The 24,018-nt window shown below is 38.1% G+C and overlaps 1 protein-coding gene across 1 annotated transcript in view; it reads right to left on the bottom strand.

Annotated features, from left to right (window-relative positions):
• Window positions 1–12,523, bottom strand: part of LOC136833724 (m7GpppN-mRNA hydrolase-like) — a 35,580-nt gene extending 23,057 nt beyond the window's left edge. Inside the window, 5 exon segments of the mRNA XM_067095936.1 lie at window positions 1,016–1,054; window positions 1,057–1,128; window positions 2,677–2,836; window positions 10,184–10,255; window positions 12,379–12,523. Of these exon segments, the coding sequence (XP_066952037.1) occupies window positions 1,016–1,054; window positions 1,057–1,128; window positions 2,677–2,836; window positions 10,184–10,248 (336 nt within the window). The 5' untranslated portion in view covers window positions 10,249–10,255; window positions 12,379–12,523.
• Between the last annotated feature and the right edge of the window lie 11,495 nt (window positions 12,524–24,018).

The raw sequence follows: 24,018 nt of genomic DNA on the forward strand, positions 1-24,018 counted from the left end.
CAAAAGAACATTCACATCTTCATCAGCCTCTGATATATCGATCAAATTATCCCCAAAATATCTCTTTATTCATGACCTATGAAAAATGTTCTACATTGCAGTCCTAGTTCTGGTGTTATTAATGGCATCACTCAAAATGCCAACACTGGTTTTTACATTTAGAATTCATTCCAGTAGATTTTGCAATAATTCTACCAGTAATCACGACTAAAATTCTGGTTTTCTTATACTTCCCTTTATACTTTCAAGCACAAAAATGCATGCAGAACCAGTGCCAGTGGTAGTGTCATGGCCAGCCACTTCCCCTGATACGGATCACTGAATTGTGTTTGATATTACAAAATCATCTGTAACTTATCACACAACTGGTTACTTCTCACAACAACAGCAGTGCCATGGCCAGTCATGTTCTTGATATGGATCACGGAAGTGTCTGATAATGCAAATGTCATCTGTAATGCATGAGAAAACTACCCACTACTCATAGCATCATAGCTTGTACTGCTCAAGACATCGTCAATGATAATTTGGTTTGCAAATCACCTCACCTGCTTTTACTACCAAAAGGCTGCTTTCTGGGAACAGAAGTACAGTACTGATGAAAGACCAATGGATTGATAGTTTTAACTTTTATGAAAGACCAATGGATTGATAGTTTCAACTTTTATTGTGTTCTCTATCTTTTTTTTTCTTGCATGCAGTTTTTCTCTACCTCTGTACCTTATCTCGTATTAAATTCCTTACATCTGAAGAGAGAACTGTAGCAAGATGTCAAAAAGTTCCAGTACTTTTTAGCTCCATATGAACATTCATATTTTCATGTATACAGTGGAGTTTTTAATCATATTCAAATACAACATAAATTATGTTTCTAATCTCTGGATGATAAAATTATTTGAAGAGTAACCTATGGCAAGATACAGCAGATCTGAAAGGTTGATAACTGCTTAGATTCACAAATCATACTGTCATGTCACTCTACATCTAATACTTACCTGAACTAAGAGAACATGACCATGTCGTGGTTCAGTAAAAGTCCTCCAAAAGTTGGGTACTCTTAGTTTGAAATCCCCTGAAATCCTGCAACATCTCTTCAACTGTACCACTGCTTGGTTTAATACCAACTCGCTGAAATCAAAGCATATATCTAATAAGAAAAATTATATTTATATTTGCAGTACAAATCCCTAAATCTACTATTGCTTAAACCTGTGGGCAGCAGGCTGTAGACACACATCAAAGAAAAAAACCAAGACCTCCAACTATTTAGGTATAAATTCAGACATCAGTAGCTATAGTGGTGGTAAGTCATTACACTTACTATAGGAAATGAGGGGTTGAGAGACCAGTTACTCAATAGTAAACTGATGCTTTATAATAAAGAATAAATTGCGCTAAAAATTGGCTTATCAAAAACAATAAATTTTGCTTTTTAAAAACTAAAATTTCAAAACAAGCTCTCCAATTCAATATTGCCTAAGTAGCTAGGGAGATGAGATCTGCGATCTCTTAAGTTTTACTGACAAAGAAAACAGGTCTCTAATAGTACGGGGTCATGAGTAGACAATAACCTTGTAATAGAAAGGTCATAACAGTGTTGTTTGGGGTTTTATGTGTAAAATAATTTCATATCTGATTTTTGTGCAAAGTACTGGCATCACTGTCCAGCTTACCACCCTCTTTAAGGGATGGAATAAAGGTTACAAAAACAAGTAGACTGGGGGCGATGGGTTGTCATTCCCCTCAAAGTTTGATGAAATTTAGCTCTCTGCAAAGCTGGGTCAAATGACTTGCATATCTGGTGATTAGTGGACAATACCAAAGATACATAAACCATATTCCATTCACAGAATTCAGATCTGGAGACAGCCTGCCATTCAAGACCCAATAGCACTCTAGGGTGCTTGAAACTGAGAGGTGTCATTCTATAACTTTAGGAACATGTACATTTGCCAAAAACAAAAACAAACTTGCTTTCACAAGGGCTCAGTTTTTTTACATATACATCCATAGAGATGGATCTCATTAAAACCACTTCAACTGATGATGAGGGAATATTTACAGAAAGTGATCCAGTCGACACCTGAGACAAGTAGTTTGAGTCTTTACAGTGCATCAGGAAGAAATGACAAACTGACACTTATTTAAACACAGAAGGAATACCTGGCTGGCAAATTATGAAATCCACCAATATATTTTGCAAAGGTTTGAAGAGAACAGGAATTAGTTCTAGGACAAATTCTTGAATTTTACACTCACACTCATAAAATGGCCTGGCAAGCTTTCCAAGAACTAGATACCTATTCCTGCCAAAAGGATTCTAAGATTTGTGTATAACTTATCTCCCTAATTTCTTGCATATTTGATGCAACCTACTAGAAAAGCAAGGTTTATCTTTCTACCTATAAGATGAAAAAAGCAATAAAACAAGATACAAACAGCAAGCATTATTTACGAATGACAAAAGCAAGGAAACAAAATCATTGAAGTGAAAAAGATATTACGAAAATAATAGTTTCACTCAATATGAAGATTAACTGAACCTAAATATGATTACAAACTAAATATGTTCAATGAGGAATAAAGTAATTTTACTTGGAAACTTATTACAAGCAGCAAAAGAACTAATAGAGATGAAAAATGTGTGAAATAGTGATAACCGCCAAGAAAACTTACATTTATAAGTTGCTGAGCGAAGGGTTCAAATTTGATGGTATTTAGATTATCATCCTCTTCAACATACTCATCCAAATAGAACCAGTATGCAAGCTCTGTTATGAAGCAAAGTGTGATGGGATCTCCCAACTCAGAGTCAGATGCATCCAACAGGAAACGGCTGAGAAATATGAGATTGAAAATACATTATTTTTCAGTCTTTGTATACATCTGCATTATAGTAACTGTACATGACAATCTGCATTATAGTAACTGTACATGACAAACATCTTAAAAAAAAATAAAAAAAAAGCTTTGCTCCTTCCCTTCTACTCACTGAGCTATACTACAACAACAACAGTAGGAAATGATTAGTACTTCTTAAGTTCTCCACATTTTTCCTGTGGTAAAGGGATTTTTTGTTGTTACAATTCAATTTCATATTACAGAAAATCACTTAAAATTTCTCCTTTGTGCATTTCTAATTGTCAGTATATCCAACTTATCAGTATATTTAACACATTTGAAAATCATTAATTGTATTTTTAATCATACACAGTACTATCAATACCAACCAATCAAAAGCATCACAGCATCATTAGAAAAAAATTAGCCCCTGACAGGTTAACCATTTGCCAAGTTTTGATTTTTATTAATTTGCATTCTTGATGTCAACAAAAACATTCACCCTTTTAAGTTCAACTTCCCCAGGATTAGGAATACATATATCACTGGACTGCAGTATCAATAATTCCTGAACTTCTTGACGTTATGCACGTGCAAATCTTGATATATTTTTTCCCAACAGAAAAGAGGGCCATATGGCCAGCAATCAACCAGGGAAGTGGAGGTCAAAGTAATGATTTGAAATTATGGTTTTGAAGGATGAATGACACTTATTTATTTTTTTTGTTATTTAATAACTTAAATTTATTATAAAATAATCATTATATCCAATTTCCTTAATTAAATTTTATTGTTAGGATTTACTTAATAACTTACGTCTGCATGAGTTTAGTCACCATAATTTATCGATTTGCTTTATATTAGTGGTTGATTTGAAGCTACCTTAATCTGTACACTTTACATTAACCAGAGAAATGTGTAAATAAAGACCTTACATGCATTACTCGTTGACTAGTAGGCGGTCCCGGTTTATTTACGGGGTTCCGCTCTTCCGCCAAGAACCCGAAAATCGTCGTAAGCCAGAAAATCGTCGAAAATCGTCAAAAATCATAAGAAAACCTTACTTTTAATGCTCTGGGTGCATTGAAAACGATGTAAACTGCATTATTATTGAGTTTTACATCAAAACAAACCTTCAAATTATGATTATTCTGCCGTTTTGGGGCCATATTTCTTCCGGCCGGATCGGCGACGGCGGCCGTAACCCCGAACATGCGTCGTAGTAAGCCGGAAATAATTTCTGATGAATATATTTGAAAAGCGCCGAACCTCGAACGTCAGTGGCGGAACCGTCATGAAACCGGGACTGCCTGTATACTGAAGGTTAGCTTAGGCCATGCCATTAGCCGACTATGGTGATCTATTGGCCGTGGTTCAACTACACTTTCTCCCAAAGGTGTATCAGAGCTGTATTTATTCTCAGGAAGTGTAATGGCAGGTACTGGGGTAATAACTGTTCAGTTCTAGATTTGTTTACTGCATTTTGTGTGATGCAGCTTAAACTACACTGATCAGGTTGGGGTAGGCCTACGCCAAAGTATTTTTGTTAAATTTACCACAATACAGTACTTTCAGTAGGTCATCTTGATTTAAATATTTAAAGACCTGCTGGGCTGAATGGAATTAAGTTCATTGCCTATCTGTTTGCTTGAAAAATGCTATGTTAACTTAAAATTAACTACAGGTTACATAAATGACGTGGGAATAAGAGAGTAGCTTGCAGAGCATTTAAATGAAAATCTATCTATGTTTGGGAATAAAGTTCAAAGATAAGAACGATTTGGCAGGTAAGCTGGGAACCCATATGTAGTATACAGCAATAAATGCAAAAATACATGAAGACATAACAAACCTATCAAAATGGTGATTTTTAAGATAAAATCAATTTTTAGGTACTTACCCTCTATCATTTGCTTCAAAGGTGACTATCTGGCATGGGTTCAACAAGTGTTAGAATTGAAACAATCATTAACAAATGCTCCAAACAGTTACACCCCCTCTTCAGAGAGTGGGGGTAGGACAGCAATAGTTTTGGTTGTCATTCTTCTCTTAAAACCCTTGAGAGGGGAGGAGGGAGGATTCTCAATGATAGAGGGTACCTAAAAATTGATTTTATCATAACAATCACCATTTTTGAGGAGAAACACTCTATCATTTGCTGACTCCAACACTGTGTGCTGGAAGTGGTTAACAGATTCCCTACAACCAAATTAACAGATATCACTACAAATACTGTGTCCCCATTAATGCTTACCTAATGAATATGACTCCATAGCAAGTACTTCATCAAGTGAGGTCCTCAACATCATTGTTAGCACGAAAGGAGGCCAAAAAAGATAGTTCTGCTCCAGTACGTGGAAACCCTACTAACAATGATATTGCTTGTACAGTAATTCACTTACTCTTTTGGATAAAGCCAAGGCCACCAGAAAGACAGTTTTCAGAGAAAGGCCATGAGAGAAACCTCTCTCAGGGGTTCAAAAGGAGGGCCTCTAAGCCTTCGTAAGACATGACAATGTTCAGGTTCCATAAAAGTGGCTTTTGCAGAACCTTTGGCATTTCCGGCTGAATTGGGCAAACAGCTTCACGCAAGCCAACATTGTTCGAAATATCCATTTCAGCATGTCTTAAAACAGAAGCCAGCATGGATTTACAGCTTTTGATGGAGGCAACAGACAAACCTTTAGCATATCTCAAGAATCACTGAGACTTTATTACAATATCAATGACCTGGACTTAGACCATGGTCTATATAGTCCCAATGTTTCTGATATTAGTGAGCTTCCTCCTTGCAGCGAGGATAGAGTCCCTAGATGACCTTGAAAAGCCTCTAGAGCTGGGGAGCTCATCAACAGTTTCAACAGCTCCATGTGGTTAGTTGAAGCATGTTGCTACTTCCAAGAAACCTCCCTGTCCCCGTCTGTCAAAGTAGATTTGTCCAAAAAAGTAATTGTCTGGGAACTTCTACTGACATTCCAGAAGGTCAGAAGGTCTGTGAACCAATGTCTTCTCAGCAACCACAGGCGTGATTACCATCACAGTGGTGTTCCAAGATTCCCGCAACTTTTATAGCACCTCCTTCAACAGTGGAAACGGAGGGGAGGCACATATGGATAGGTCTGTTCAATCTAGAACCACAATGTCTACTGCCCAGGCTTGAGGGTTTGGAACTGGTGAGATGCACAACTGGAGGCAATGATTCAGCTTCAATGCAAAGAGATCAATCAGAGGTTGGCCAAACTCTCTCTCCAAAATACCTCGCAAACTGAACATTCAGTCGACCAGGCACAAGCTGGGACATTAGGATAATATTACTCTCCTCTGTCCAGAGGAGTAAATCCATGGTGATGGCTACCAAGGTTTCTGACTTTGAGCCCCCTTGTCTTCTTAGATAAGCCAGAGGCATTGAGGTGTCTGAGAAGACAGATATTACTCTGTTGGTCACTACACTTTACAGGTCCTGCAGCTCCTTCTGCAGAGCCAATAACTCCTTGCAGTGATGTGAAAACTCACTTCAACTGGCAACCATGCTCCTGAAGTGACCTGATTCCCCATAACTATACACCACCCCTCGTCTGAGATGTCTGAATACAGTGAGAGCTCTGGGGTCAACACTTAGATACTTTCCTGCAAGCAGTACTTCTTCAGACATCCACCAGTGAAGGTAAGGGAACAGTTCTAGGCTTCATAGCACCAACTCGTAGGCTGTTTGTCTCTCCGTGTCATTGCCTCTTCAATTGCAACTGAAGAGGTCTCATCCGTAGTTTTGCACTTGGGACTTAACTTCTCCAGAAAAGAGCATGTGTTGGTAAAACCTTGTAAAGAACCAAACTGATTGTCATGCCCAAGTACAAGCAGTCCCAGGCTAACAGCAGGGGGTTCCATCCCCGCCGAGCGGTGCTGACTGAAAATTGGTGATAAAAGTGCCTAAATCCCCACTTAATGGTGCCATTAACCGATGACCAGCGCAGGAATCCCCGTTTAACGGAGTCATTAACCGGAGATCAGCGCCGAAAATCCAGTTCACAATGTCGCTAGCCAAGTGCAGGAACACCAAAATGCTGCTGGTAAGTGGGGACTTCCTGTAGGTCACTCTTTAAGTCCGTTCCAGAGAAGACTGTGAAGTTTATAAGTAACTTTATGGCTTTTGCTAAGCCCAGTACTAGCTCTCTTGACCTCAGACAATCCTCCCTAGACTTTGCAATGATAATCCAATCATCCAGGTACAAAAGTATCTTTACTTACAGAAAGTGAAGCCATTTTGCAAAGGGGGATAGTACCCTGCTGAAAACTTGAGTTGTGGAACTCAGCCCAAAACAGAGCTCAATATTGATGTCTTTCCCCCAAAGCCAAAGCGCAGGAACTTCCTCTAACAAAAGTGAATGGGGGCGTGAAAGTACCCACCTTTCACGTCCACCATAAACATCCATGGCCACTTCTCCAAGGCAGCTAAGACTGTGGAGGCTGACTCCAAGGAAAGAGGGGACAGTTGGACATAAGAGGTTGAGCTTGGACATGTCCAAGACAGGCCTCCAACCTCCCGTTGCCTTTGGAACTAGGAATAGCCTTTGGTAAAAACTTGGTGACGTAGCCAGTATCTCCTCTATTGCTGCCTTATCTAACAGAGAAGAGACTTCCTGACTCAACACTTGTCTCTTCTCTCTATGTTGCCTCTATATGACTGAAAGGTTATGGGATGGTTTGAAAGAGGAGGCAAACTCTTGAAAGGGAATGCAATAACCTTCCAAAAGTACTTTCTTTACCCATGTGTCTAACTCTAAGTGCTCCCACACTTGAGTGAAGTGGGCCAACCTGCAACCCACAGATATCTGAGGACTTGAAGTTATACTCTTTATCAGACTTAGGAGTTCTCGCTGGGTGAAAGCCCTTCTCAACTACCACTCTGTTGGTCGTGAGTTCGAATCTCCGAGCCGCCAGTGAAGAACAAGAGGAATTTGTTTCTGGTGATAGAAATTCATTTCTCGCTATAATGTGGTTCTGATTCCACAATAAGCTGTAGGTCCACTGCTTAGTAACCAATTGGTTCTTAGCCACGTAAAAATAAATCTAATCCTTCAAGGGCCAGCCCTAGGAGAGCTGTTAATCAGCTCAGTGGTCTGTTAAACTAAGATATACTTAACTTAACTTATCAGACTTAGGATTCTTGCTATAAGAGGAGGAGTTAAACTTCCCTACCTTTACAGAATGAGATCTAGAACATTGCTGCCGAAAGGACACTTTCTCTCTACCTGAAGTTTGAAAGGAACACCTCAAAAAAGTAGTAGTACTGCCCAAAGAACATTTAAAGGAAGATGAAGTATGAAATTTCCATTTATAGGCCTGTGACTAGTGGATAAAAAATCCTGTTTTAAATTTTCTCTGTCTCGACAGCTTGTCATCTATTATCTTCCTGTTTACTAAGGTAGGAGACAGAAGGAACCAGCAGAGAAGAAAGTTGCCCACTCCTGCAAACTTTGAGATTGCTCATGATGCGAGACAGCTCCCTTATTACATAAAGAGTATCCTTGTCTAGGGAAGCAAAAAACCTTAAGGCCTTAACAAAAGGAACCCTGGCCAAAGGAGGAAGAGGTTCACCAAACTCTTTCAAACACTGTTTAACAGTGTTCAGCACAATTTCACTGCAAGACAGCTTCAATGTCATTATACATATTCTTGGCCTCTTGAATTGCGAAATGTAACTTGTCAGAAACAGCTGCATGTATCTTGGCTGGAAAAATCATGGGAAAAAAGTGCTGTCAACTGCTGGATCAGGAGAAAAGGGGCGGAAACCCCCTGTCCGATACACTGATGCACTCGCAACATGCAGCAATATAAACAAATGAGAGGATCCTTTAGAAGAGATTTTCTTGGGCAAAGCCTTTGCATTAGAGTCAAATCTCCCATGTACAGAATCTGGCAGCAAAATGAAGGGAGAGGTAAATGGTCGGACGCCAACCTGATGCACTGAGAGCGTGAGAAAGCCTTTGAATGCTTAACCGAAAAGAACTTTGGATGTCTGTCCAAACACAATTAAACCAGATTCTTAAAAACTGAAGGGACAGATTCTAAGTATTCCTCTTCTTTATCCAAAATCTGTAGAGGAGACGTAGGAGAACACTGAAAGGAAGAGCCGGGCCTAAATGAGTCTTCCTCATCCGCGACAAAAGTAGCAGCCATAGAACCAGCTGGTCTTGCAAGACCAGGAGCTAAAATTCTTATAATCCACTCTGGTAGATACTTGAATGTTGAAAGGTCTCCCAACACCACATGGAGACAATACAACAGACACAGCGGAGCAAGAACTTAACTTTCCTTGTTCAAATATATGTTGAATAAAAAATGCAAACACCTTCCAGACAATAAATAAAAATGAAAGAAGTTCCAACTTTACACTTAGATAAAGCACAGCATGATGTCTTTACTACCTCCAGTTAACTGCAATGTTTCCAAGTTTCAGTGACTGATTCTAGATTGAGATAAGGAATATTCCTTAAGCCCTGAGCTAGCTAAGCTAGAAAATCATTTTACTTACACTTACTAAGCAATCCAGACTGGAAAAAGTTTACAAACATCATTTAAAGGTTAAAAGTATGAAAATAACCAAAATAATTATGTACAGTATACAATTTCAAGAGAAAAACATAAAAAATACCAGAGCCAATCAAGATTAGAGTGACAATAGTGAATCAAAATAGTTATAATAAGCTATTAAAATGAAATTTTCTGGGAATGACACTGCAGGTATTTAACAGCAGATCCTCAGAATAATGGCCAGTTTTCAAAAGGGGTTCTCGGGGACATGAAAGCACTCAAAAAGGTGGAAATGAAGACCATTCTTTATGGATGTATCTGAAACAACTGCTACTGCAGTTCAGGCTAACATAAAGTAATGGGTATATGATGACCAACTAGAGTATCAGTGTATATTTTGCTTGGAGAGAGTGTTCACAGGCAATAAGGTACCAATTTTGTTAGAAATACAATATGAAAATTATTTGTTTTCTGTGTTCAAAAAGTGTACAATACATGAATTTAAAATATTTAAAGAACATCTGCAATGATAAAGCCAATTACAGTAATTAAATCAGAATGGATCCATCCAGAACATATAACAAAATATAAAAATTCAAACCACAGTGAAGATGAGAAAATGCACAACTGTAATTTAAACTGATCAAAACACCTCAGAAGTATTTACAGTACTGCACTGCATTTAAAATCTAACTCATTCTATTTACCTTTCAACTTGGGAAAAACATCTATTCAATCATGGAGCATTAAATTTACTAGTACAGACATTCACAATACTGTATTCAAAAGCAACTCACAGCACTTTACATACCTTGCTATATCGTCTAACAAGTCTGATGGAACAATAACACCTTTAGATATAGGCGGCCTGGCCATTATATACCTGTAATAAAGTTGAATTAAGAAATTGCTACATCACTTAAATAATAACTAGAAACATCCAGATAAGAACAGGAGAACATTAACTCCCCTGACAGCAATGGAACATATTACAATAAGAGATTGCTAATAAAAATTAAATTACATTAGTACAATAGTTTGGAGATTCTGCATTTTAATTCATCTGTGGCACTTCTTGACTTTATCAAGGCTTAGAATAATCTTTCTCATCAGAACATGTTGATCACACACTGTTATTTTACAACATTTAAAAATAATTTTTTATTAAATTCTGATTATGATTTTGATCTTAATCTAATGAACTTAATTTATGGTTAAGGCACACCCATCAGAGCATCAATAAGCAATGTCAAGTAAGTATGAGTTATGATTTTTTTTTTTAAATATTAAAAACTATTGTATTATGCTCTTCTCTGCTGGTTGTGTGAATAACTTAGACATCACACAAACCCAGAGAAGTCCAACATGATTTATTTAACAAAGGCTATGAAATTGAGAAAGGAGGTCGACATTGTTACAACTGTTATTCGCCTGCATGAGGACAGAATTAAGAGACTGCTATCTGCCATTCAACATTTCCAGCACTGAGCAACTGGTCAACTTGCATTACTGCTTAAGGCACATCCCTCAGATCATTAAAAAGCTGTGTAAGTACAGCATTTATGAGGTTATGGTTTTCTGTTGGGAAAAAAAAAAAAAAAAAAAAAAAATTAAATTTGGATTACCTTTGCTGGTTGCAATTACCAGAATTACGCATGGTCTCATTTATAAACAGGTCTATTTGGAGGACCCACAAACACTTGTTTTACCATGACAAGAATTGGTAAATATTACATCCAAGAAATTACCAAAACTATGAATGGCCTAATTTATAATTCACTCTCAGCAAAAATCAGAAGTAAAGACAAGAGCCATGGGGTCAGTATCAGTAGGAGAACCACAATTAAAAAACTCCCCGATAATCTGCACTAAAAATTACTAGGAGGATCATCAGCCAATGGAATAATGTCCTACTGTCAGAATGTATATTAGATCCTGAATCTGCAAGGAACCCTGGTGACTATGAATCTACTTCTCACAAGCCTGGGTCATAAGCTCCCCAACTACTGCTCAGCAGCGTACAACCTAGTAACCCAGAAGCATTGCTGAATTTCTGGGACAACCACCATGCTTACGCCTTTCCTCCAGTCAGTCTCTTGAAGCTACTTTCGACCTAGCCAAAGACCTCTAGCCACATGAAGACAACACTGGCCCACTGTGGCTTCATGGATTTTTAATTCCTTGTGGACAACCCCCAACAGCCTGACACCATGGACAACTATTTTCAAAAACCCAAATACAAGAAGATCCACAACTCTTGCAGCAAGCTACAACTTGATGGTCAGTCAGTGCACAGGAAGCCATCTTTACTCGATCACGGCTTAAGAAAACGTGTTGGTTTAAGGCAGATGAGCGTGATTTCCCCCTACTTACCTACCTACCTCCCATTAACCATCTCGTTACTAGCCTAAGCTTCAATGACTTTTAAGCTAGCATTGAGGAATTCCTACATGGCCTAATACGGCAATGTTCTAGTAATAAAATACCCTATGAAACTACCTACACAGGTTGGTTACTCAAGAAAGTTTTTGTCCCGTCAAGATGATTGGTTGATTTACACGTCAAGTTGAATTACTATTGCCTAGGTCTGGTTCCAATCCCATGGGAGGTATTACGTATCTTTTAATAACTTCTAAAGCCTAGATAGGTTAGGCCTAAGCTAGGTCAGGTAGCCTAACCTCGGCCGAATGTCAAACCTAGTGGGTCTTCCTAGGGGTCTTGCCACCCTTTCCTTAGATGCTTTTACCTTGGATTCGAAACTCCATGTATTGAATTCCTGGTCGAAAAGGAATTACAGCCTATGTATTAGATTGCAATCTCTGATACATCAGATACAAGACACAACACAATAAATTATTCCCTTCGAGCCAAACGTAAACAAACATACACGAGCGCCGCTCTCTTTTGTCCAGTTCCTTAGACCTTATCACACATTACTATCAATTATAGCTTCCAATAATTAATATAAATCAGAGTGGGATTCATCATCAACAAAAATACGCTCACCGTAAGCCGCCGCAACAGAATAATAAAAGATTATTATGATATTTCTTCCTGGGAGCTGACGGAACCTCTGGCTACATCGTCACGGAATAAGTTTACTCGTACCGCTGAATGACCATTTTCATTCAGGTATTTGTTTCGTTTCTCATATTATGCAATTCAAAACTTGGATAGAATGAAAACGGTTAGCTTTTTGGCTAAATGTGTGGTACTGCAAATGAAATATCAATTATACAGAAAGCCATAAAGTTTTATATTCGACAATACTCAAAGTGATATCAGTCTTGGGCATTAATTTCTCGGAAATTTACAATTATAATACCTTCACAGTTGCTTGCATATTTCGAACAAAATTATGCATAAGTTGGTTTCAAAATAGGTTCTTGATTAAGTGGGCGTCCTTTAGTTCAACACCCATAAAACTAAGAAATGCGTCGAGAAATTATCAATCAATATGCTCTGACATCATACATAATGCGCTTTCGAAGTAGCAGAATTGATGCGCCTATATGCGAAACATTATTGAAACCACAAGAGCCAGGATGTTGTTACGGCTAGGGGACGGAGTAAGTTCGCCAGAATAGGGGCCAAAAGAACCTGTTGATTTCTGTTTACTTATTATATGGCATCTTGGTCTCTGTTGGTAGCAGAGTCCCGAGGTCTACACCAAGCCTCTTCAAGCCTCTTATTCCCTTCCAACCCTTACCACAATTACGAGCCTTAACGGTAAGGGATCCTGCTGGGCAAAAGGCAGTTTTATCTAAACCACCCAACCATGACAGCTACATTTTATAAGAGATACCACAATTTAATTAACTTATTACTCATAGACAAAATATTATGAACTGTAATGTAACTGTCTAAGAGCAACAAAATTCAAGGGCCTAAACCAGTAATCCCAATACAAGACAACCACCTTGTCGAAGCATCCCAAAATCATATATCTTCACCCAAAACTCTATCATAAGCGGAGCCATGAAAATTAATTCCGACCTCTAAATATTACTTCTTTCTGCAACTGTGGCGTTTCATCAGTTTCACGCTTAGATACGTTTATCACATCACATTAAATTTATTTTGTGGATTCCGTTATCCTACAGTCCAACCACTCCGTGTCATTGTTTTGTCGCTGTGTGGCTGAAAGTGCCCCATTACTTGGGTATATATAGCCCAATTCCATAATTACCAATTTCACAATATACACCAAATTTGATGTTTGGGATGTTACACACACACACACACACACACACACACACACACACACACACACACACACACACATAGTAAGCTAATACCTCAAGTATTACTCGTACACCTCGGGATAGGATTACCTCTGTATTCTTTGAGTTGCCCTGGCTGCCTATCAGAGCTAGAACTGGGTTTACGTGATGTATCATCAAGATGCCAAGACTGGATGTCAATAGCATTAAAAGGACTTGCTGTACATAGCACCGCCAACGTATGGTGGCAACACAAGACCAGCTATGGATGATTTCAAGAAAGCTGAACCAAGATGCAATATGAATGTTCGTTCAAGCGCCCCCAAATATACAGCCCTACGAGTGTGCGAAAGCTTCACAATTGACATTAGGCCAGGACTTCCACGAAAAAACTTATTTTCTACCTACCATGAGAGTGGGGATATTACAATTAATACGGAGCACGTCGTATGAGTTGAATGTCTCTGTTATATATTATTTATACGACAGACGAATTCACTGTTCCCACAGAGGTACCTCGGCGGAGTGGGTAATACAACATATACGTGCAAGGGTTTCACTGCGTCATGGTTCCAACTTTCGACAAGATTACGACGCGTCTCTCTGTCCTTAGATCAGTGTTGTATCAAAAACGGCAAATTAAAACAAGCACCGGTGGCATGTAAAAATGTCACTAGCATTCTGTTATTTCATCATTATGTTTTATTATATCAGTGATTTATAGTATCTGTTCTCATATGTGTAAAAGTAATAAAAAAAAAGTCAATATCGCAAGTGTGAAAAACTCGTTGACTAGCAGGTCTTGAAGGATAATAGGATGCAAGGGGTAAAGGAAAGCCTGGGTGAGACTGCAAACGAAAATGCGCTGGTTTATTACTTTTTTGCTGCACATAGTTTGGCAATTAGAAGAAATCTTTTCCAATCATAGGATATCCAAAATACACTTGGTCAGCCCTCAAAAGATCACAAGCTGTCATAAAAAAGAAGAACCAAATAAATGAGCTGGAAGAGCAAAGCTATTAGTCGTGAGAGAAGAAGAACGCCAAGAAATAGTATGAGCTGGAAGACCAGATGTCGGCGTTGATCACCACCTTGTCATTGCCATACTAAAGCTGAAGTAAAAAGCACATAACGAAAGAAGTTTACAAAGTATCTATGAATAATAAGAGGCTTTTGCTACTGAATGTCGAAACACAAAGTTAAGTATGCCTTAGTTTTACAGATTTGCAGTTCTAGAAACTACTGTATATCTGAGGGGTACACGAATGTGTACGTTAACAGAACCATCTATTACATGATTAAAAAGTTGTGAGAGGCCAGTCTGGCATCTTCTATTAACACCAAAAAGAAGACCCCGAAAACTCTCCTCGGTATCTGGACCTAGGAGGCCCCTTTCAAATGTCGAAGGGCACGATATACCAAGCATCGCAATAGTATTCCCTCTCGGAGTCTTCGTTGCGAAGTTCTATTGCCGGTTAGTCTGCATCGCCTTCATGAAGTCAAAACACAGCTCTAAATTCGGATTTACTCCGTCACCCCGTGAAGAGTAAAAATGACCAGCACTCCTTCCTGGATGTCCTCTTAAAATATCCTGATGGACAGATGGATATCACTTTCTATGAAAAGGCCAGCAACCCCTGTACCTTACTGGTGCCAACGAATGCGCCACTTAATACTCACCATAAGCGCCTATATCCGCCCGAGCCTTATCCCAGTGCAACAGTTGAACTCCTACTCATATGGAGCTTAAATGGGATGCCCCCGCTCCATTGACTTGTGTGCAACGGCTTTGCAGTACTAATTGCAAAGAAGATAACAAACAAATGGTATGACTCAAGAGATGCAAATATTGACGACAAAACAGTCCTCTACTATCTCAACCAGATGACAACGGCCTACAAGTAAGAAGAGTGATTAATAAAAGAAATTATAGCTAATTCTGTTCACACAGCTAATAAAACGACCAAGAATAAAAACGTCATCCATTATCAGTCAAAGAAAACTCGTCTATTACTCAAGAGCAGTGTTAACCCCAGCCCAGCCGAGCTCCAGAGGTCTAACCCGACATGTAAACAAGCATGTCAAAGTGAGGACAAAACATATCGGAACGGCCCATAGGACCCACATTCATAAAACCCTCCTAAGCCTAGTAGGGAACTAAATCGGGAGTTAGCTGGTTATTAAGCTAGTTGCGTGCTAAACGTTATTCATAAAACCCCAATAACAGTTAGTTGATTCCCAAGTTCCTTACTAAGTTAGCGTTGATCTAGGGCCGCTCTAACTTCTTAGCAAGCAACTAAAATCAGTTAGACACTTGCCACAGAGTGAAGGCACGGCTAAAAGAATCTTAGAATTAGTGGAACTTCGTCGTGTTATGCGGAGAGAACGAGTCTTTCGGGAGAGGAGAAGCCCATTGGAGATATCTGATGATGCTGAATTACCAAAGAGAATTTTCACGGCAAGGCATAATGAATATCATCGACTTAATAACATCCGATATAGAACACCCTACAAGAAGAAACTACGCTCTTCTGCCGTATCAGCAAGTTTTAATTGCACTTCAATATTATGCAACAGGAACATTTCATATGGTTGTAGATCTTCTTCAGCTAACCCAACCAACAGCTTTCCAAACCATTCACCGAGCTACTAACGCCCTGTGTAGGAGGACCAATGGCTTTGTGAAACTCCCTGATGAAAACAGTTTACCACAAATAAAGGATAGATTCTACCAATTACGAGGATTTCCCAGAGTGATTAGATTGATTGACGGGACACATATTTGGATAGTGAGTCCCCACGAAAATGAAGTAGCCTTTGTTAACAGAAAAGGGTATCACTCAATTAATGCCCATGTTATATGTGATCATCATGGGAGATCTGTTAAAATAGTAGCTGAATGGTCTGGATCAGTTCTTGATAGTCAAGTACTAAGGAGCAGCCAAATATAGGATGTCATGGAAAGCGGAAGGATTAAGAGATGCATTTTGAGCGACAGCGGTTGCTTAATGACACCTTTTCTGCATACACACACTGCTCAGGAACGTCGCTACATTTCAGACAACAGAGGTACAAGGGTGTTCACTGAGCAGATTACTGGAAGATGGAAACGTCGGTTCCATCTCCTACGTGTACAGAGCAGAATGAGATCCCCTGAATCCACATGCAAAGTTACAGCTGCAACAGCTATGTTACATAACATTGTATAGACAGACACGAACCCTTAGGTCCTGACATAGAGCAAGGTAGGCCTCTACCAGACCAATAAGATTACAGGGGCCAACTTAATGGACCAAGAACAAGAGCATCACTAATTGCAAGGAGGTTTTAATAAAAATATAAGTGAATAAACACATTTTTTTTATTAGAAATCATTCTTTGTTTTTTCTATTCCCTGACCCCGTGGCATAATTGTGATTGTGTGAAGATTGGTACCAAGTTTTATAATGTTTACCTTGTTACGGATAATTAACTAAACATTTGATTATCCGTATAATGTAAGTGAAGGTCAAATAAAAAAAGGTATAAACAATAAAGCCTCTTATTTTACAAATCTAAATATACAAAATCTTCCTTGTTAGAAGGTTTATCTCAAAGTAGTTTTTTTAATAACTCTATTTGCAACTTCAATTTTTCTTGCTTCAAAAGCAGACTTTTTTTTAATCAAAGCATTTTTTTTCAATGTTAACAAGACTACCAAATGATGTTTGTTTTACTGCTCTTTTCTTAGAGGCAGGTGGTCCCAAGTCCCACGGCGTAGAAGCCGTAGGGATTTCTTCTTTTGCACCTGTAAAATGAATAAGAAAATATATGAATTATTGTTTAGTAACATGCATGCTTATAATAGTTAGGTCACCCCAAATTCCTTATTTTTCTTGAAAAATAAAGAATAGAGCTTTATTTCTAACAGTAAAATATAACAATAATATAATTATATTCCAAGGGCATACAGCAATAAAAACCATTAGTTGGTAGCTAAAAAGACACACACATATATAAAATATATATACAGTATTTATATATTATATACTATATATATAAAAATAATATATATATATATATATATATATATATATATATATATATATATATATATATATATACAGTATATAGTGTGTGTGTGTATGTATAGCACCCTTAGTGTATGTATAAATCTTTTTACTTTTTGTTAAATTGGTTTTGATATAGAAAGCTTCATAGCTGATTTAATTTAATCTTTCTATAATGAATCGACCACATAAGGAGATTCTGGGTCCTGAATACAGCAGAATTGTAGTAAACTTATTCAAAGGGTTCTGACGACCCTTTTTGGTCCGTGTCAATCTCTCTTTCAACTCAGCATTGTCCCCTCCTTTCCTTTCTTTTCTTATGCCTACTGTCAGAACTCTGTCTTATCCTTTTCATAGTAACTGCAGCGCTATAAAGTCTTAATAGGCTTAGTGCTTTACTTATAATATCTTATCTTTAAAATGAATCGAAGTAGGCTAAAAAAAAAAATGTTTAACAACACAAAAAAAAGCAAGAATTTAAAAGTATTGATGCAACCTACTTAATTCCAGAAACACTTATGGGACATTAATTCATATTACATTGATGAAATATCATCAGTAAATCTATTTGACAGAGACTGAAAGAAGACAATATTAAATCAACTTTAGCATTTGAATCCTTTAAAAAGTTCATTGCTTTTATATATGGTATCATTTGATATCCATTACTTACAATTGTGGCTGTACCAGATATCCCTGTTTGCCACATATTAGAATCCATCTCTATTCAATACCATAAAACCGTAGTGAACAAAAAGAGGAACTTTTACGTTATAAATATGCCCACTAACGTATACACTGTATTATGGATATGTAATTTGCTCACCATCATAATCATCTAGGATAGACTCTTCTACATCTTTGTAGACCGATTCCCCCAGCAGCCGATTATATTCCTCCCGTCATACCTGTAAAACCTTGGGAGGTCTCCTCACACAAATCGAGTATCTTTTGCTGAGCAGCAATGGGTTCATTAGGAGGTTTGCTGCCTCCTGTCAATTTCTTACTTTTCTTTGCTTCCATCAAGCAGTCTTTGGATTCCCTTTTCAATTTCGAAAGTTTACTTTTTAGGTCCTCCATCGTTCTCTCGACATGCGAAAGTCTAGCTCGATGCTGGGCTAGCACTGAATCCCTCACATGTCTCTTTTTTTTTTTTTGTATTAACGTCTTTGTGCTTAGCGGCGATGACATCCTTGAACTCTTCGTATTTATCAGCCAAGAAAAGACTCTCTTCTTCCTAACAGTTGGATTTTTACTTTTTTCGTTTGTTACTCATTACAATAGATAAGTGCTACATTTGGTTACTGCGAACAAATCCCAACCTCATTCAAGTAAAATCTAAATAAGCGTGTCATATGGAAGGATAATGGATACTAAAGTCAAAAATGCTAACTCGCAGGCAACTAATATCTTTCTTGTTAGCATTTTATGAATACCAATTTAGTTGGCTCACGTAGTTGGACACCAAGGACTTAGCAGCCTACTAAGCCTTAGTTACCAAATAAACTAGTAACGTTTTATGAATCTGGGCAGGACTCGACTAACAGGGAGGTGAAACTATCACCTTCAAAATGGTGCCATCAAGAGGCCCTTCTGTGATGAACATCACCTCCGTTTCTCCAGGAAGCTAATAATATCAGGACAGAAATATTGTATTGTAACAGAAACACGGATGCCTTTGCGTCCCAGGGGCCCTTTATATAATTGAAAATACCATAAATAAAGTAAAACATGAAGGATCACTGCGACGAACGAATCGCCCTCCTTCCCCGCTGATTAGCCAACGCCTTACCTTCATGTGCCACCTTCCAGCTGACCATCGATGCGTCTGCCGGGTTTCACGTACCCACTAATCCTTATTGCTGCTCACTCAGTATTTGTCTCATATCGCGTAGTTCATTTATTCAGCTTGAGAACATAATTTCTGAGAAAATTATATTTGGTTCCCTATATATATATATATATATATATAAAGAGATTACTTTTATATATATGTTTTATATATATATATAGCATTATATATTTTTTTTTATAAATATTACTGCTGTTCGCCCTCGATGTATTTAGTGTGTTATTAGTCAGATTGACCTCGACAGAGAACATTTACAGCGCCGGTTTCTAGACAATTCAAAATAACAATCACAGCAGTAGACAAATGGCGCCATGGCATAGGCTGGGCAGTTTTAAAACAAAATATGCTATTGCATTAGGGACCTAAGCCTCAGAGTATTTATTTTTGTGTGACCCCTAGTTATGGTGGCCCTTTACACATTTATTCTATGCATTCGTGAGGCTTTTGTAACGTCGGATTGCCCGGGGCATGTCAAATACCTCATCTGGCGGGAACGGGCAGGTCGGTCAGACTTGATTTAATATTTCACTGAACCAGGGTGTCTTTTCAAATCTTGAGTAACGATATTTTTTGTTTTTATTACTTTAAATCCTGATAAAGTTTCTATCTTAATTAGTGAATTGGGAAGACTGCCAGAATTAATACTCCTGAGGTCCCTTATTTTCAAGTAGCGACTACAACATTCACGATAAGTCCGATTCTTGTTATAAACTTTCAATTGACTAGTACTTTCTGTATTTCACATTTTCTTTGTTTCTTCCTTCAGCCACCACTTAGAATAGGATTGTTGTTTGCATAAGTCTAGAGAAGCCAAACATTATATTGTTAGCTTTTAGTTATTCCAGTAAAATACCTAGACAGGTAAGCAACACAGTTTTAAGTCTCGATGCTTTTGTATGCCTCGCGTTCGATGCTGGGAAGAACCGTTGCATTTGAAATCTAAAATTCATCTCAAATATTCTTGTTAAGGTTAATTTTTTAACTGGCGACCTTTGGCTAATAACGACTTTCTTTGAGGTTAACTTTTGGCTTCAAGTGACAGATTACGTGTACTCTTGGTCTGCAGGGCCGTAAAAATTAATGTAAATTGAATAATACATGATCAGCCAAGACCCACACACGTAAAAATATATATATATATATATATATATATATATATATATATATAATATATATATATATATATATATACACACAATACACACATACATATATATATATATATATATATATATATATATATATATATATATATATATATATATATATATATATATATATAAATTTCTGACTCACCACAGGACCAGAACCTCGGTCTTACGAGTGAGTCTAGGGCATTAACCGTCGGACGCAAAAATTATAAAAGGAGTTGGAACCGAAGTACTACGTACCTGAGGTTTTTCCCGGGCAGGCGACTAGGGCCCAGCATACCAAATTCAGTCAAATTCCTCCCTCAGGTGCCTAATGACAACGATAAGGTGGTTAAACGGATCAGAACTGAAACAGGCATAACCGGAATTGATAAGAACAATTGTTAGGCCAAATCCAGAGAGACACTTTCTTTAAATCTGAAAATGACATCAACAGTGTTACTTTGTTCATGGAAAGGCAGACACTACAGCAGTCTTTATCTTTAAACACAAAAATATGATCACCTATGGCGTGAGAATCTAGCCAATCCCCGGCATTTAGCTTTTGCTGGGTCACTAATGATTCTAGAATAAGATGGTGCTATGATAAACTGACATTTAAGAAATCCGTGGCTTTTGTTTCCATTGTTAATGCGGACCTCTTATGACTGAAGGGAACGGTAGCTGACACATGGGATAGGTGTCAATTTAAAGGGTGTCAAACTTCTAACATCGTCAATAGTTTTATTAGGACTGACAATAAAAGAAACAAGGGTAATGTAGGAATCATAATATCAAGACTTACAAAGCCTTAGATAGCTAACGAGATTCCATATGACTGGGGCTTCAGTCACTTCTTCTTCCTTTAACGTGCTTGTTTCCCATTTTTGTATGGGGTAAGCTGCCTTCTTTTGAAGGACTTTTGATTTGGCTTTGGGGTGGTAGTCTCGATCGGCTGCCCTGCCTGACATCGTTTAGACCCCAGTAGCGTATGTTACATGTATCATACCCGAAACGCCCTCTTCCCAGCAGCGAAGTTGTGGCGCGGGTAGGGCGAGAGTTCGAGAAGTGTGAGATGTTTGTTATGTTTTAGAAGGTGTTGTAGTGGCTTTGTTTGTGTGTGTATTTAGTCTGTAACACCCATTTGCTTTTAAAGCAAACCTATCCGGATTACATATATAATCCCGGGATGTCTAGATAGCAAAGTGTCCGCTCTCTGATCAGTCGGCTAACCAGCGCCACAGACCTCTGAAGGACTGCAGTAACCGACTGAGCCATCGAGGTTCCACTGGGGCTTCAGTCACTGTTTCAAAGAAATCAATGCTTGATAACTACAGGGCAATATCTATGCTGGGGAGTCTAAGTTCAGAAACAGCTGTCATTAATAGGACCAAGAAGGGACTCTAGAATTTTTAAGAGACGCATTACAGGGAGGTCCAGAATAAAAAAGGATGAAAGAAGGACACGCTCTACAATCAACGGCAAAGGCAATGTACCAGCCCTGCCTAGGATGCCTCCTGCATAGTTAAGATGTTACTAATACCACTACTTAAAGTTAACGGATTCTCTGAAGACGCTAAACGACCATTCATAGTGTTCGTACAACATTAGCACCTTTCATCTGGCAGCTCAGGGCATGAACATTTCTATGAACTGCAATGACACAATAGGGTACATGTTGCAAAAATTGGATTGGTACGTAATAACATGTCTAATCGTTGCTTGAGTTCAGGTTGCTCACAGACAAAGAGTTGCCGATGTTACCTCAAAGTGCAACAGGGCACAGTGATTGGCTGCATTAGTGATAACTGATCCACCCACTGTAAACGTTCTAGAAACAATCGTACTATGATACCATCGTGGATAATTTATAAGACAGGGCAGAGAAAAACAGAACTTAGAGGCTACAGGTTGACTGCTTCACTAAACCCGTCTTCATAATGACAGCAGCTTCCTGTGTTAATGCCATGAAGCATTACTTCTTTCACCAGTAAGTACCGAAGTCATGCAATCAAATTAGTACCTGTCGATAAGACACAGACAGACTGATAGACAGGATGAAACCATCTTCAGGCCAATTCACGCAGGGACAGTGAACCGTTCATGTGGTCATTGACCAACGAGCTGCTTTACACTGAGCACCCCAAATGAGACCTGTTGTCCTGTTCCCCAAAAATAGGCGAAGCAGTCTAGCATAAAGCTTTGACAACTGAGGCACAGAAAGGAATTTATGGCATCTACACAAAGCACCCAATCTTTAGATTTAATTTAGCCAGTTGTTGATGCGGCCTTTTCTTGAAATGTTCAAAGACACATGATCACCCAAAATATTAATAGAGGTCAGAGGTTCAGTTCAATTTTCATCCAAAACTAGTCGAGCAATTGGTAGGGAGAGGAGAATGAGGAATAGGTCAATGCTTGTCTGGGAGGTACTCAGTTTGACTAAGTTGTCTGATCCTCATTTGCTTTCAACCATGACAACCAGCTTTTATTTACGACGTAACACAGGCAGAAGTAAAAAAATCAAACGATTGTGTATACAAGCCCAAGGACATGGTCAAATATAAATAAACTCTCTATTTTTTTTACTTCAAATATCATTTTAATATCTGTAAACTTATCCTCACTTAACAGGTTTTGATTACAAAACTACTGCTGCTCATTTTAAAATGTCACCTATAAACACATCCGACCCTAAAGCAACCAATACTGAACGCTTTGTGCAGAGTTCTTCTTTAATTCAGCAGTCAAAAGATCATGTGGCTGTAACTTGTTTTTGCTATTTTTAAGGAGTCAAAATTATATATATATATATATATATATATATATATATATATATATATATATATATATATATATATATATATATATATATATATATATATATATATATATATATATATATATATATGTGTGTGTGTGTGTGTGTGTGTACGTGTGTGTACGTGTGTGGTTGTGTGTGTGTGTAAACACTACTGCTCCGTAAAACTTCAAATTGATTTTATGAGAAATTTGGAACATAAGTTTCCCGCCATGCGAAGTGAACACTACCAAAACAAACACATTGGCGTTTCATTAGGAAATAGGTGCCAAACACCACCACTGTGTGCCACGAATCAAGGATAAATTTCTTCAATAAATGAACGTGAAATACAGCTATTGTTTAATGAAGCAGCTCAAGCAAGACAAAGAAATAAATTCTACAATATATTCACTTTTAGAGGCGTAGTTACACACCATATAGCTTTGGCAATACGCACCAACTAAGGCTCTTAAAAATCCTTGCAGCCCTCAGCCTCTGATAAACAGATCGGTATCAACTATTTTCGTCATTTAACGCCGGAGAAAATTGCCTTGAACCCTACTCAAGTGAAATGTATATCGAGAAATGG

Source organism: Macrobrachium rosenbergii, chromosome 52, assembly GCF_040412425.1.
Source record: "Macrobrachium rosenbergii isolate ZJJX-2024 chromosome 52, ASM4041242v1, whole genome shotgun sequence".
Lineage (NCBI taxonomy): Eukaryota > Metazoa > Arthropoda > Malacostraca > Decapoda > Palaemonidae > Macrobrachium > Macrobrachium rosenbergii.